This window comes from Nanorana parkeri, unplaced genomic scaffold (genome assembly GCF_000935625.1).
Source record: "Nanorana parkeri isolate BGI_ZX_2015 unplaced genomic scaffold, ASM93562v1 scaffold550, whole genome shotgun sequence".
Lineage (NCBI taxonomy): Eukaryota > Metazoa > Chordata > Amphibia > Anura > Dicroglossidae > Nanorana > Nanorana parkeri.
Window position 1 is genome coordinate 436,045 of NW_017306818.1, and position 17,566 is coordinate 453,610.

Below are 17,566 nucleotides of genomic sequence, written 5' to 3' on the forward strand. Positions count from 1 at the left end.
CATAGATAAGCATTGTGATTCTTGTGTGGCTTCACGTTGCTCAACTTCCTTTGCTGGTTCACTGGGCGAATTCACTTCCCAACTTCCCGGGATCATTCTTTCTGGTGATGGGTTCTCATCGAAATAAACGCTGCAGCTTATTGTCATTTTGTCAGTCTTTGCGTGTAGAATTCTATATCCCTTACTTTGTTCACTGTAGCTCACCAGAATACATTTTATGGTTGTGTTTTCCAATTTGGATCGCTTCTCCTTTTGAATATAGGTGTAAGCTTTACATCCAAACACTATGATGTTCCCTAGGCTAGGCTTCGATCCATGCCACATTTCAAATAGGGTGCTTTTTTTTAACAGCCTTTGATGGTAGTCTGTTCTGTGGGTATGTTGCAGTCATGACTGCTTCTAACCAGTACTTCTTAGGTAGGTTGGTGTCTGACAGCATGCATTCGGCCATTTCTGTGAAAGTGCGATTTTTCCGTTCTGCTACACCATTTTGTTCAGGAGTGTATGGTGCGGTTGTCTGATGTACTATACCATTTCTTCATATATGATTCAACTTCTTTACTGATGTGTTCCCCTCCATTGTCCGAGTGTATAATTCCTGGTTTCCGTTGGAATTTGTTGCTGGACATTGCTACACACTCTTGAAGTTTTTCTGATGTTTAATTCTTGTGCTTCATCAGATAAGTTGTTGTGTACCTGGAAAAATCACCAATAAAAGTCAATAGATATCTGTTCCCGTCTGAGTGTGGGAGTTTAGTCCGCACATGTCGCTGTGTATGAACTCCATGGGGTGGGTGGTCTTTCTTTGGGTGGCCTTTGCTTCCATACAGCATTTGCATTTAATGAGTATTTGGCTGGGCAGCACGGTTTTATCTTCTGATAAGCCTCTCTTTATAATATCAATTATGGCTTCTGGGTTTCAGTGCCCTAGTTGTGTATCAACTGGACAAACATATCCTGCAGACTAGTCAGCAATTGCTATATATAGCAGTGCATGTAAGCACATGTGTAGTGACTAGATAACTTAATGAATACCAGGCTGGAGAGTTTGCGTGTAGGTGCCATATTAACAGCAACTAATCCTTGAAAAAGCTTATAGAATGAGCCAATTTGTATATACAGCATGAATGGATGAAATATGAGTGAAATCCCCATACATATAAATGCATGTGGCACAGTTAAAAAAAGTAATATATATAAACGCATGTGAGTGCAGGTGTCACAGTCAAGAAAGTCAGGTAAATAATACTGCTGTACTATAGTGGTGTAGTAGCAAATCATAATCGAAAGTGTACCCAGCCGTGTCATGGCCTGTGACATGAGGATTAATGCAAGATTTAAGGCTAGTATGTAGACCTCCAGCAAGACTTCGTTATCAAATTAACGTTTCAGGGTTAGGTGGTATGTGACAGGGTCTAGAACTGAGATCTGGGACAGATAGACAAGCAAACGCTATCCCTGTGATGATTGTGGTTAAAAATACCCCCAGGCTGTGGGTAGAATCCGCCCAAGGGGGTATGTTGTGCCAAATACATGGGAACAAGCAGAAATCCATGTATAAATGATTAGCGATCAGGTAGGGAGCAAGAGAGTGTGAGGCTTGTGTTGAGGCCCCTGGGGATGACAGTGTCGAGTGTATGGATCCAGTACGCCTCACGTTGAAGCAGGAATCTGTCATGATTCCCACCCCTGTGGGGTGCATTAGTAGTATGTTCAATCACCATCCCCCGTAACTCATGAGTCTGATGTCGGAGGTTGACAAAGTGGACAGCCAGTAGTTTGTTCAGATCCGGGATTTCCCCTTTCGAGACAGTGTTAACAGCGATGCTGATATCACTGCAATGCTTTTGGAATCGCTGCTTGAATGGTCCCATGGTCTTGCCAACATACGCAAGTCCACATGGACATTTCAAAAGATAAATTCATGATTCATTATTACAATTTAAATAACCCCTGATTCAGTATCTTTTAACGCTGTGTGTGTGGGAATGTCTCACCAATGATGTGAAGTGCACTACAAATGTTGCAATTGTGGCACTTATAACATCCTGTGTGGTTTTAGATTCTTATAGATTTCTGAGAGTATTTGGGCCTAGGATCCGCCTGGACCAAATGGTCTTTGAGAGTTCTGCTGCGGCGATAAACCTATAGAGGTGCCATCCTAACCTCATAGTTCTAGCCGACCTGTGACAATGAGACTGTCACAGGTCGGCTCAGTAGATCGGGAGGTGAGCGAACACATACCGGCGTTCGCTCACCTCTCGATCCTGTCACGGCTCTCTGCCATGACAGGGGAGGGGCTGGATTCCCCCCTCCCCGCTCTGATCCGCCAGCGCTGACTGGCGGTACGGACAGGGGAGGGGGCGGGTACAGCTGGCTCTGCCTTTTAGATAGGCAGAGCCAGCTGTCAGTCACACAGCTGGGCAGATCCCGGCACAATTGTCGGCATCCGCTTCAGCTGCGGCGTCTCAGTATACCGCGAGCAGCTGCTCGCAGTATACTGCGGCGTCTCAGTATACCGCGAGCTACAGCTCGCAGTATACTGAGCTTAGGGTGACGGGAGGACGCTAGTTTGTGGCCCTCTGTAATCGTTACTAATACATCGAGAAAAGTGATGTGAGTGTCATGAAACTCAGGGACTATTCTTTGGAAAATGGAATTCAAGATCTCCACAAACTCATGAAATGTGGCTGCCTCTCTCTGCCAAATGACGAAAATGTTGTCAATATAGCGTGTCCAGAATTTGACATGCGTTAGAAACATGCGTGAAATATATATAAAAATTTCCTCAAGAAAACTCCATTATCTAGTCACAACACATGTGCTCACATGTGCTTATATGTGTAGCAAGTGTGCTGTATCCCTCATATGCCTTCCATTTATTAGTTGCTTTAATATCAAGGCCTACCTTTTAGCCTAAAGGCAGGGGGCAGATATTCCCCAACTGACATGTATCCTCCTTACCATTAGGGCTACATTAGCAGCCTGGTAGGAGGTTGATCTGTCCCCCTTCTCATAACCCTATGCAGACTTTACTGGTACCGATAAACTGGTTATATTTTTGTATTCCCCATATACATTGTGAGTAATGAAAACTGCAAATGATCTGTTTTCTGGCTGACCTGTAAGGAAATGAGGGGTTGCTCCTGTTTTCAAGTTTATCCCATAAGCTCTAGCATTACAATGCACCCACTTATCCATCAATTTTTGGAGAACCTGAGCATTCTAGAGCTATCTCTGTGTTTTATGGACTATCCCAAAATCGAGGATTCTTTAAAAACACGCAAACGGTGCGTATCTGGTAACAAAATGTATGAACGGTTTTTACCACCTCTCAATGGAGTTTTGCTGTGTGTAGTTCCTTTGTTCATTCTCATTGTTCTAACCACTGGGAGCTTGCTCAGAAGGTCTTTCACGGTTGGTACAACACTCCCTATAAACTATCTCGCTATTTACCCCCTGTTTCTCCTGATTGCTAGAGACAGCATGGAAAGATATGTTACCTTATACATATTATGTGGTTCTGCAAGTCCATTTGGTTTTTGGGTTGATGTCAGAGGCGGTGCATCAGACTGTTGCTCCAGATGTTGAATTGGCTCTATTACATGTTAGGATCTATTCATTCCAAATGTATTACAGAACAATGATCACTCATATTCTTTTAGTTGAAAAACTGACTATAACCAGGTGATGGACATCCTCCTCTCCCTTGGAAATAAAAGCTCACCACACACTCTACAATCTGATTGTACAATCTCCTTTAGATCTACCAACAACTATGTAAGGACCTGCCTGATTGGCTGCAGATTAAGTGGATGGATTAGGTAGGTTCTCCTATTACATAGATTTGGTAAATCTAAAATTGATTGCACAAAAATTGTATGGTCAGATTGTATTGACCGTTAGGAAGGTCATTTTATCAAGTCATTTTCAAACTTGCAGCTGAATTGCTTGCTATCTGGGTGATGATCTCAATGTGAATTACCTTAGGGAAAGAATTGCTCAGAAAAATGGATCTTATACCCGAGGTGATTGTTAGCACATAGGGGTGACTATAATACTATATTATTGCAGAAGGAGAAAATGTGGATATATAAATTGAACACTCTAATCCCCCATGGCCTAAATAATGAATGTCATTTACAAGTATTCCTGTAAATAGCACCCATTAAGCCTTATGGAAAGAATATACTTGCTTGCAGTATTGAACTCTATGTATATTCTAAAGTATACGTTTTTCTCTCCACGAACTACACATAGTTTATAACCTTTATTTTCTTGTTGTGAATGAGCTGTAATACTCGAAGCATTCTGGAACAGCAGGGGTTAAAAGTTTGAGTTAAGAACTATCTATTTAAGAAGCCCCTGAGGTCAATGCCATTTACATTCTGACGAAGCCCCGGGAAAGTGGGATGGGCGAAATGCGTCAACGCAATGCCCTGGGTATATGACTGATTGCATGTCTGTCGACAAATAACATGCTGGAGGAAAGAGCCGTACTTCACCCATGGATGTCAAGCAAGCATCCATTCATTCTGACCATCATCAAAGAAACAAAGTAATCTACCCGTGCAGCAACACAGCTATCCCGTGATATACAGGGCTATTACGCAGAGGAGACTTACAGTGATTCAGGATTCTCGGGCACTTGGCAGCGAACCCCTGTGAACCACAACTGTGAGTATCGATCCTCATGGTTCCGGGTTATCCTTCGAAATATGGTGCCCAGTCATCTAAATAGAAAGTATTTCTTTGACTCAGAACTGCATGTTGAAAGAAACAAATTGTTTCTTTGGGATTCTTCAAGAGGTCTACTCTTTGGGTTTGAGCAGTACTGGACCAGTGGCGTCACAAGGGGGGTGCGGGAGGCGCGGCCCGCACCCAGGTGTCACCATTGCAAGGGTGTCAGTCATTTTGGTGTCACCCCCCTCTAAAAAGTTTGGCGGACATTGTCAGGAGAGAGTGTCTTGTTTCTTTCTTCTTTCTTTCTTTTTTCTTCGGAGAGAGTAGGGAACCTGGCGGCATACCTCCTCGCTCTGTCGGCGTCCATCACCAAGATGGCCGCCAGCAGGCATCACCAAGATGGCCGCCAGCAGGCATCACCAAGATGGCCGCCAGCAGGCATCAATCAGATGGCTGTGCGTGCGCGATGATGTCAATGCGCATGCGCGAGGGGACGTCACGTGCACACGCGATGACGACATGCGGGGTGTCACCCGGTCTAGAGACCAGGTGACACCCGACCTCGGGACGCCCCTGTATTGGGCAATTAATTTCTTGTCTTTATGAAGCAACAGTGCACGTTGCGCTTCAACAATTGATTTACTGAATCCATTCATTCCTCTCAGAGCTCCACCGGCAATTAATCAAGAATCTTATCAGCCTGCCCGTATGCATGATTGGTATGTGGGAGTTAGACAACATTGTCTATTTTCATTGTTTTTTAGATATTGGTACATGGGTGGGGAAAAGGTGTAGGGCTGCAACAACTAATCGACATAATCGATTATAATCGATTATTGAAAAATGTAACTTGGTTTTATTCATGCCCTTTTGTATTGACAAATAAATGTAATTATTTTTGGATAATTGCTTTGGCTTCTCCAATCTTTTACAATCCTTTATGACTACTGTGATCTGAGTCCTCTCTAGGACCAGAATCAATTTTCTTTTGTGCATACAGTTATGGATTGTTGATTATAGCCAACTGTAACCTTATTTGTAAGGTAAAGGTTGAATTATAGTGGTGTTTGTGTCTCTGGATAAGCGCCTCTTTTTTAGCATACAAAGCATAGGTTATTCCTTGCCCCCCATGTGCCCCCCCGCTGATTCCCCTTTAAAACGGCCGCTGCCGTACAGCTTCACTGCGGCAGCGGTCTCTGGCCAGCTGACAAGTCGGGCACAAGGTCACGGACTGTGTGTATATGTGTATATTAGGCCCCATTCACGCCTATATTTCAGGTGCGATTAGGGATTCCTGTGTCACAAACTTGTGTTTTCCTGCAGCAGGAATCCCTAATCTGGCGTTTACATACAGCAACTGTTACCCATTCAAGTTAATGATCGGGTGACAGCCGCTGCATGTACACGCCTGCGTAATTGTATGTGATATGATTACATGCAGTTACAAAAACAATCACTATCTCTGGATACACAATCAGGGATAGTGACAGATTCCTAACTGCATGTAATCCTTTTGCATATGATTACATGCAGTGTGCAGGCATTTACATGCAGCAGCTGTCACCCAATCATTAATTTGAATGGGTGACAGCTGCCACTTGTAACATATGCAGACATTAACACTGGTACCGTATATAGTAGCGGCCCCCACAGGACTAAAAAATGTGTCCAGTGGCCCCCGACTAAATTGAGTTTGAGACTCCTGCTGTACGGGCTCCTCAGCACTCGGCAACCACTTGTATCTTACCACGCCCACCCCAGTTGCTATTGGCTAAGAGGAAGAGTGCAGCACTGCCATTGGCTGCTCATGTATTTTAGCAGAGTAGGGACAGAGAAGACGCATCAAGGCTGCTTGGGGCTTCACATGGGAATGCGCTACACTGCTGTCATCCGCTGTATTGCTGTATTTTGCAAACAGTGTAGTGCAACAGGCTGTGTAAACTAATATTCTTTGATGTAATACATAGCATTTCAACCACCAGTATCCACCAGAAAGGTGTCAGGGAGCTTGGCTCAGCAGACTCAGGCTAATAGGTAATCATGTGTGCACAGCTTAATAAATATACCAGAATGGAATAAAGGGGCCACCATTCACACCCTCGTGATCTACCAGCATCAGCTTTGTGAGCTACTGGTAGATCACGATCTACCTAATGGGCACCCCTGGCCTAGGTCAATACCCAATTGTAAAAGGCAATTAAGCATCATAGAGATCAAACATTAACACTATAGTGGTGTTGGTTTATGAGTGGGGCAAAATAGAACAAGAAAGGAGTGCCTGGCTACTTCACCTAACCAGTAATAGAAGAGGGGGTGGAGTGACCTTGCAAGGATGATTGTTGTGAAGTAAAATGTGCATTTTGTTTTGTTTTTTTAATAATTTTTTTTAGGGCTGGTAATGATTAAAATTTTCGTGTTCGATTAATCGAAAAATGTTTAAATTGATTAATCGATTACTTTCGATTAATTATAACGCACATACAGATCCAACTACATTGGCCTATACACATTCAGCACAGCAATGAAGTAATAAAATGAACTAGGATCACACTAATCCAGCACGTTATTAATCTCACGTGCCCCACTCAATATGGCCGCCGCTTGAGTGGGGCAACTCAGAATAATAACGTGCTGGATTAGTGTGATTCTAGTTCATTTTATTACTTCATTGCTGTGCTATATTTATATAGGCCAATGCCTTGGCTGGCGCTCATGCAGAAAGTTTCTTGGTCAAACTAACCGGCCCAAGTGGCTCCGTCGGCTTCCCTTCGTTAGCCGTCACGGACATCGACTTCACCGTACTCCTCCCCCTTCCCTTTGTTAGCCGACGGAGCCACTTGGGGAAGGGGGTAGGAGTCCGGTGACGTCGATGTCCATGACGTCACTGGATAGCCGACGGGACTCCCGGAAGCCGGCGGAGAGGTGAGTGTTTTCATTAGCGAATCTATCAAAAAGTTTAACGATTAATCGAGAAATTGATCTTTAATTTCCACAGCCCTCATTTTTTTCTGTTGTTTTTTTTCTTGTTATTTTTCCAGAAAACTTTCCACAATGAAGATCAGCCATTCTTTTATTGTCATCTTTTTATTTGCGCAGAAGATCCCAGCTTCAGAGGCAGATTGCACCTATGATCACTCCCGTGGACATTGTTCTTGTTCGCTTCTTAACATGGAGAACATCATGACTATTATTTCATGCATTACAGCTTCCAGCTTTGAATTTAAGGAAGGAACCTACATGGATGCCAACAATTTTATTATATACAGCATTCAACTGCTACAGGCTCAAAGTGAAGTTCCAAAGCAGTTAAACAAGATCAGTTTTGTAAATGTTGTTTTGTCTGAGGAGTTTCTGTTTGCCTTTATAAAATGGTTGCAAAATGTTCAAATAACTTTGCTAGCGTTTGAAAACACAACTTTTGTGGGCAAATATAATGTGACAATGGGAGTACAACAACCTCGTATATCATCAATACAATTCATCAACATGTCTTCACATCCATTAATACAGAGAGATACTGTGTTCTATGGTCTTGGAAATTGGATGTCTACCCTGGGCAAATTAACAGTGATGAAGTCCAACTTAAAGGCTATTCCATGTGATATCAGTTTGAATTTTAAGTATATGTCAGATCTAGACCTATCAGAAAACCTTCTTCAAGAGGAAAGTCTCTCTTCATCTTTTTGTAGTGGTGCATTTCCCAATCTCAAGATATTAAAACTTCATCGTAATAATTTAGTTAATTATGAATCTGTCTGCCAATCACTAAGGAAATACAACCTATTGGCACATTTAGACCTAAGTAAGAACAATTTCTCTAGAAATTCCAGTTTTCTTTGTGAATGGCAGCCATCGTTAATTCGCTTAAATTTGTCTAATACTGGCCTGGAGCATGTTTATATTGGTTTGCCTAAAAACTGTGAAGTCCTTGATTTAAGCCACAACAAAATTGAAATGCTAAATATCTCATTGGCTAGACTCAAAGAGCTCTATCTGTCTTACAATGTTTTTACAACTCTTTCCCCCATGGGTAATCTCCCTTTTCTTCAGGTCATAGCTGTTGATGGGAATCTTATTGAAACCCTAAACAGAGGACAGCTGCAATCTTTTGAACATCTGAGAAGCTTTATAGGAGACAATAATCGATATACTTGTTCATGTTCTTTTGTGACTGAAATGAGAGAAATTGTAGAAATGGATTGGATAGTTCAAAATTGGCCCGAAGGATACATATGCCATTCCCCACCAGCAGTCAGGGATATGTTGGTTGATGATGTCTATCGTTCCTTCTTTGACTGCCATACGCATCTCTTAATAGTTTTGATATGCATCATAATATTATTGTTAAGTATAGCTATTATAATTTGCTTTGTTAAAATTCATCGGAGTAACAAAACAAGATCTTCACGGACAGTTAGTGGGAATTCAAACAGTGTGCAGCTTTAATAAGATTTCATTTTTCCTTGAATCAGCTGGACTACCAATAGGAAATTTTTATAAGTTATCAAAAACATGTCAGACTGGTTTCACTGGTGACCATATTCAATCAAGGATGGCTTAAAGTGTGTCTGAACCCAAACTAGGGGTGTCTGCATTAGCTTTCTGCTAATCCTGCAAAAAATGCTTCCTGTCCCTGGGCAGCTATACTCACTCCTACATTGTAGCTACATATGAAGCCATGGTTGTCACACAGGCTGGACATTAAACAGGTCTGGCTTTTTTCATCCCCATTACATGGGGGGTTATGATGTTAACATTATTTTTTTTCCCTTCCATTTCATCTCATCTCACAGCAAGTGACACTTTATTTCTGCAGGATCCGTAGGTATTTCCTGTGCTTGCTTAAAATGTTCTTAGCCATGAAAGTGAATGCAATTACCACATATAAGGACTGGTAAGCTAAAATATTACAATTTTATTCTAGGGGTTCAGAATCCTTTAAGTATACCTACCATAAAAACAACATGGAGGTTGCTTTTGCTGACCTGTGTTTACCCACAAATAATCAATTAATACACATCAAAGTATACCCAAAGCTCAATGGGTTAGCTAGAGAGAAAGCACAGCCTGACATGAGGTTTGGCTTGTCTAATTGAAACTTTGCCTTGAGCTGTTCAATAAGGGATAAGATATGCAATTAGTCACTTCTGCTTCAATTTCTGCTTGAATTTCAGCTTGCTGCAGACAACAAGCATTATAGAAAAGAAGGAAGGAAAAAGGGTGGAAAAAAAGGAACTTAAAGTTCTGTTTTGTGGCTCAAATGGAGAATGAAAAACATTATTGTGCAATATTTCATACAGTATGTAGCTGACTAGAAAAACAATACTTTCAAAAATGTTATTTATTCAGCACTGGCCAAAATAAAGACAGAATGCAGAAAACTAACATAAATTCACTATAGACTGGATTCACATATTTTTGTGCATGCCACCCGCATTTTAATGTGCATAACTGTAACAAACTACAATATGCAATGGAGTGTATTACCATCTACTTTGAATGGCAAGAAAATATACAGTCAGTCAATGCATCTACAATTTAGTCCACCGCAGTGCATATTTATCTGATAGTACATGCATTGTGGTGCATTGTGTTGCCCCAACGAAGTGCAAGCACATATTTTGTGACATATTAAACACGGAAAAAACTGAATTATGCACACAGAGATATGTATACGGGTCCTTAAAGCACAAGTTCGCCTTTAGTGAAGTTGTGTTTTAACAAACCCCCACACAACCCTGAGTACTTACCTATAGCCCACGATCCAGCAGTCTTACCTCTAACATAGATCAGGCCATCTCTACTTTATTTTGTACATGGGACCCCTGGCCCTTTAGAGTATGGTTCTCATCATTAGAATGAAAAGGGGCTGGCCAAAACTGTGTCAGAGGAAAAATCGCTGGATTGAGCTGACAACAATGGACCATGGCTGTCTGTACTCAGGGGGTAGTTGGATTTATTAAAACACAACTTCACTAAAGGTAAAGTTATATTTAAGGGTCCATTCACAACGGATCTGTTCTGTTGCAATCCTTTTTTCAACAGAGGCTAACGGAATGGCACTGAAATATGAATGGGGCTAGTTCACACCGCTCCGTTCTGTTGCATTATGTTACGTTGCACTAAAAAAAAAAGTTGAACATGCACTACTTTTTTCAGCACAAATCAGGCGTGAACTATCCCCATTCACAACCATTCATTTTTTCGGTGCCCGTCGGTTGGCATCCGTTGAAAAATAGATTGCAATGCAAAGGATTGGAAGGAAATCGTAATGTACAATTGCAAGTCAACAAACCCTCCGTTACCGTGCAATTTCCTTCCAATTTAGGAGTAAATGCACCCTTAAGGATAGAAGTAGTATTGGGAGTGCTCTAGGGTTGCAAGGTCTGGTTCTGGAGTTGCTCTGGCAATTGAGCTCAAGCTCCAGGCCTCCTCTAGATCCTAAAGAAACCCTTAACCACAGCTTCATGTATTTTCATAAACGCCAAATCTGACCTTGTTAACCTACTTGGCGATATTCCCGAGGGTTAATTTTCTGTACCATAAGCGGTAAGCCCGAGCCACACTCGGGAATACACAGCACGTCTCTTACCTTGTCCCTTGAGCCGCGCTGTGTCCTCCGGCCGATGCCGGCATCCGTCTTCCGGGTCTGTCCCTTGCGAGCATCCGCGTCGAAAAAAAAAAAGAAAAAATCATACCGCCAGGGAGGTTAACTGGAAAACTGCTTTTTTTAACATCTTTGCTTGAAAAAAATTAAATAAAAAACTACACAAATCTACATATTCTTTTCAGTTTCTGTTTTTTCTCTGTTCATGTTCCTGAACCATTTTTGGGAAGAAATATCTAATTAAATCTGTTAGCAACAGAAATTTTTTGCACTTATTTATTGAAAAATATAAGTCATTTAATTTTAAAGTTTACCTTTTGTTAAAGTGGATCTAAATGCTGTCACTAAAAATCTCACATTTAACATTTTAATGTAATTTCAGAAGTTGTTATGATTTTCTTGTTCAACCTAGATCTTTCCTTAAAAGATTTAATGCCATGAAGGTCCTTGCTCAGGCACTTCCTGTTAATGACAACTGTCTCTCAATTCTGATCCTCCGTTGTCACCCTGTCGCATTCACCCCAGGTGGAGACTACAAGCAGCCTTTCTGCATTGCACAGCCATGGTCCACTGTTGTTGTCATGGATCGAGGCTCATGGGTATGAACTGGAGTCAGGTATGTGGACCCTTTCTACTAGACTGGCAGGGACACTTAGAGAAAAGGGTCCAAGCCGTGTAGGCTGACGACTCCCAGAGCTGGAGTACAAGCAGGGAACAGAGGAAGGTAACTGAATGAGGCAGTGGAAGACAGCTTAAGCTGGAAGTTTAAGTACCAGCAGGGTGCTGCAATGCTGAGTAGTTAGTATAGGGTCCTCCAGGATGTGGAATCTAAGGGCCAGATGGTATTCACCAGATGGTGGAGATGGGCTTGGCTGCGTGCTGACCCTAAAGGTGCCCATACACTGTACGATTCTCGTACGAGAATCGCGGGAAATCCCGCGATCGTACGAGAATCGTACAGTGTATGGAAGGCGTGCGACCGTTTCTACTGTACAGTCGCACGTCTTCCATCGAACAAGCAGGCTAGAAAACCCGCCGGGAATCGTACGATTCTCGGCGAGTGAGTGGCCTGCTTGTTCGACAACTGACGAACGGGCCGGTGTGCGCACGCGCACACTGCCCGTTTGCCGTCCTCGCAAGCCCGCCCCTCATTGCAGTCATCGCAAGCCCGTCCCTCAAGGGGGCGGGCTTGCAATGATCGCAAGTACGATCTGCCTGTCCAAGATGGGCAGATCGTACGTTTTTTTAAGTACTTTACAACCATCGCAAGACTAAGGTCTTGCGATGGTTGTACAGTGTATGGCCACCTTAAGTCACAATCCCTAGGTCCACCCAACTCACCTAACAGGTACAGAGTACAAATCAAAGGTTAGGGAAAGGTGAAGACTAAGACATTCAGGGACAAAGCGAAGCACAGGGCAGACTGTAGCCAGGGATATCCAAAGACAGGAATATAAAATAGCTATCTTGTCTGTATGCATAGCTTTACAAAGGGGATCAGTGTGAAGCATCCAAGGTGTGGGAAAAGATAAAAAGAGGCAGTACGTAAAATGTGTTAAAAACCAAAGCTATTATTATAATCCATTGGTCCAAAAAAGGTGATGTCAAATAAATCAAAAGAAGGAACAGGAGTATCAAAGAAGATCTTCCATTGTGTCAAAAACAGCAGTGAGAAACTAAATTCGGCTGGGTCGGCATTCTCGATAGAACAAAGGCATTAGACATATGGGGTTAATTTCAGTCTGTAGCAGAAGTTCAGAGGGCAATAAATCCACATTGCTAAGATAGATAAGAAAATGCTTCTTACTGCACAGTGGGGTATCTGTGACTAGAGGATCCTGAGCTCGGACTTCAGCCCTTTTATATTGGAAACCTCACAGTTTATATTGCCTAATCAGCCCCCCTATTGCAGCCCCCTAGCAGCCGTGTGGGATGCTATGAAGATTGGTTCCTAGACATTCTTATGGTAATCATACATAGCAGGGTAATTCCTCTATAACATCACATGTGAGTACACTTTGTTTGACAGATTGATACAGATTATACAGGCTATATTAAAAAAAAGTACCTACTCCTTCCTGAGTAATCTGCATATAAGTGTTTAAGCATCAATAAATCATTATTTCACAGTCATTGCTATTGGGGTGAACAATCCATGCCTGCCAGCAAGACTATTAAGAATGATCAAACCCATTTTTAAGGGCTATCATTTTTTTCCATTTAACAGGCTGTGTTAACGTCAATGATGACTTGTCAGATGTTGACCTCCATCGCCTGACCACATTAACCTTAGCTGCTCTCAGGATATGAGTCACCACTATACTGTAATCCTTGCTAAATATAAGCATGTAAACCATGTAAGCAAACTATTTGCCTATACCTTAATATTTATTTAGAAGACAAAGGTTTTTCTAGATCAAGTTCTTGAAATAATTTAGCGGAACAAATTGGCTTCTATACACAAAAGAGACAAGAAGGCATCCATCCTGTCCTGCCGTATAGTTGTTCTATATAATATAAAAAAATATATGCAATATATATGCAATGTCTAAGTTTGGAAACACATATTCAGTTTTCTCTTCTGAAATTATTTTTTCAATTTCCACATAACTGAAACTAGTTTTTACAGTTTTTGCTGCACTGAAGCTATAGTGCACATATAGTGAAACTGCTAAAGCTCAGCAGAGAGATAAGAGTCCAAGTCACTAGGGTAGCTTTTGAGAACACTGAGAAAGAAGGGAGAGGAAGGCAGACGAACCCCATAGAATTCTATTGTGTTGTAATGCATTTGTGTGGCCAGGAGTCAGAGGACTTGCGGTGCAGGATGTAGATAAACAATAGAGTTGGATGTCAGTAATTATACATCTGTGGAGGGAAAGGGTTGAATCAATTAGCTCAGGGCAAAGTGGAAGAGTCCTTGACAGGAGAAAAAAAACAAGGTTTACAGTATTTTTCTTCTTTGGTCTATTGGCAAATATTAGTTGCAGGCAAACATTGTGTTATATTTGCTGCATTATTACCAGACTTAGCACTGGAATTGTTGGGGCCTAAGTCTGTCTTTTGAACTGAACACCATTTTTTTCTAGTGGAGTCCCAAGAGCATTATTGTGCATTATAGAAATCAATGTTGATGAATTATGACTAGAACACATTGAGTGTGACAGCACAACTACAAGAAACATCTTTCAATTACTGATTACAAAGTAAAATTTTAAGTTTTGAGGAATTGCCCCTTGAACAAGCTTTGCAATCCACTTAAAAATTAAGATGTATTATTTACTAGACAGCAAAAAATTTGTTTCGTTTAGCTTAATTTTGATTCGGATTTTGCATCATTTAATTTTTCAGATTCTGGTCCGAAATTAAGTTCGTTTTGGAATTCGGATGAAATTCGTTAGCGGTAGTCCGGTCTTTTTTGGACAAAATTTAGTTGCAGCAAAATGACATTAGGAAAAAAAAAAAATTAAATTTTCTTTTTTTTTTTAGTTTGCAGATGGAAAAAAAAAAGCGCCCCCCCCCAATTTATACCAGGCCCCCCACGCCTTACCAGGCCACGTGCCCTCGGCATTGGGAGGGTGTCCCCATGCCGATGGGGACAAGGGCCGCCTCTTCCCCACAACCCCACTCCCGAGTGCTATTCGTGAGTTTCCGAATGCTATTTAAGTCTGTGAGCCGAGGTGTCATATGAAAAGCATTATCACACCTCAGCTCACAGACCCAAATAGCATTCGGAAACTTACGAATAGCACTCGGGAGTTCCCGATTGCTATGTAGCATTTGACAGCTGAGAATGTCAAATGGGCGGAGCGAGCCTTGACCTACCATACGCAAATGTAGGTCTGCTCAACTGTCTAACTTACTCCAAACTATCGGCGATCTAGAAACCCAAAACAAATCCTCTCCTCAACCTACCATACTTCATAAACTGAATAAGTTTGAACTACGCACCCTTCTTTTGGACAGATTTGAAAAACACTCTAGAAAACTATGTTTGACCTATTATTCTAGCGCGAATAAGGCAGGTGCCTTTCTGGCCAAACAAGTCAAAGGGCACAGACCTAGATCCAGAATCTCTCATTTGATATGTCCATCAGATGAGCGGAAGATCACCAACCCCATAGACATTGCCACTAAATTTAATGAATACTATAGCTCACTCTATAACCTTAAAGATAATCCGTCTACCCCTAGGCCCTCGTCTGCAGACAATACAAATTTTAGTCCTCTTTAAATCTTCCTACCCTTTCCATGTCCCAATTGGCTGATCTTAACTCCCCTATCACCTGGGAGGAAATCGCAGACCTAATTAAATCTCTACCAAATGGGAAAACCCCGGGTCCGGATGGCTTTTCAGCCGAATACTATAAAACCTTCACTGATTTATTAACCCCTCATCTATTACTGACATTTGCTAAGGCTACACAATCTGCGTCGTTCCCTGCTGAAATGTTGAAAGCAATCATTGTCAAGATTCCGAAACCGGGAAAGGCGCCCACCTGTCCCTCTAATTTCCGTCCGATATCCTTACTAAACACAGACATCAAATTGTATGCTAAGATCCTGGCAACCAGGTTGAGTACTCTGTTGCCATCCTTAATACACACTGACCAATCCGGCTTCCTGCTAGGCAGACAGGCGCCTGATGCCACACGTAGACTTGTCAACCTCATCCATTGGGCCAATAAAGCTAACATCCCCTCCGTATTGCTCCCCCTAGATGCCGAGAAGGCGTTTGATTAAATCTACTGGCAATACATGCAACAAGTACTCCATACATTTGGTTTCGTTGGCCCAATCTATGATGCTATTATAGCACTGTACTCCTGTCACACAGCCCAAGTATTCACCTCAGGAATTCTCTCCTCAACCTTTTCGATATCCAATGGTACACGGCAGGAGTGTCCTCTATCTCCCTTAATAGTCAACCTTCTAATAGAACCCTTTGCAGAAACTATCAGTTCCAACGCTTCCATCACCGGTTTTCAAGTCTCCCATAGACACCATAAAATGAAATTGTTCACAGATGATGTGATCTTCATGATCCCGAACCCAGCCTGCTCCCTGATAGAAGTGCGTTCTGTTATTTAACAGTTTGGTCTAGTCTCCTACTACAAGATTAATGACTCAAAATCCCATATTCTCAATAATAGAGTCTCTCCATCCCTGCAAAATAGATTGTCGACTCAGTTCCCCTATACCTGGAGCACCAAGGGAATCTTCTATCTAGGTATTATGCTTACACCTAGCAGTACTGCTCTATTTACTGACAATTACCTCCTATTTTTGACCATGCTCCAACGAGACCTTGAAGGCCTATCTAGTCATGAACCTTCCTGGTCGGGTCGCTTAGCGGCCTTCAAATATTACTTCTCCCAAAACTTCTCTACTTATTTAGAACACTTCCCATCCCATTAAATGATAAATATTTTGCGACTCTTAAGTCCTTACTTACTAAAAATACCTGGCAACACAAAAGGGCGAGGTGTGCATACTTCCAGCTTATTAAGCATAAAAATGTTGGTGGTATGGGGATGGTTGACTTTAAAGATTATTATTATGCAGTTATCCTAGACCAACTTAAAATTTGGTTTTGTCCTTCCCCCAACAATGTTTGGTGGGAAATCGAACAATCACTTGTACCGGGGCACAATCTATTCCACTTCCTTTTAGCAAGCTTAAGTACGGGCTCTTCCAAAGCTCCTCTATCACCACTTATAGAAGCTTCCATCAAGGCTTGGAGACACATAAGTTCCTCCAAATTCTCCCTAGAACCAACTACACGCATGGTAAAACCATATATTGAAATATGTATGTATGGAAACCCAAATGATTCATTTTCTATATTTTAATCTATCCAAGTTTGGAGATGCAGTTTTGAAGGTGCTGCTGATTTTGAGTTTACAATTGGTAATCAATCAGTAAGCCTGACAGGCAGACCTAAGTATAGTTGAAACAGTTGTTAGGAATGCTCAAAGAAGACTTGGCCTTTAAAATGGGATTGAAGAGTAAAACACATTACTCAGGGAACTCCCTTATGCTGATTTGTATGACTTTTAAGGTTATTTTAAAGTAAGAGCAAGTATAAAGGATGATCCTTCAAGGAACACACACACATTCACACTACAGATACACACACGGACACACTCATACAGCCTCACGCACAGACATAGACACTCCCACACACCCCCACACTCACATTGAAGAAAGAGACACCTGTTGAAACCTATTTTTTAATTACTAACTAAAGACACGTTTCTTAAGCATCTTATAGACTTC

At 41.8% G+C, this 17,566-nt stretch overlaps 1 protein-coding gene across 1 annotated transcript; it reads left to right on the forward strand.

Moving 5' to 3' along the window:
* Positions 1-7,805: 7,805 nt before the first annotated feature.
* On the forward strand, positions 7,806-9,172 carry LOC108791424 (toll-like receptor 2). The gene has a single exon (XM_018561907.1). The coding sequence runs from the start codon at positions 7,852-7,854 to the stop codon at positions 9,127-9,129; it is 1,278 nt and encodes a 425-aa protein (XP_018417409.1). The 5' UTR covers positions 7,806-7,851; the 3' UTR covers positions 9,130-9,172.
* The last annotated feature ends 8,394 nt before the right edge of the window (positions 9,173-17,566 follow it).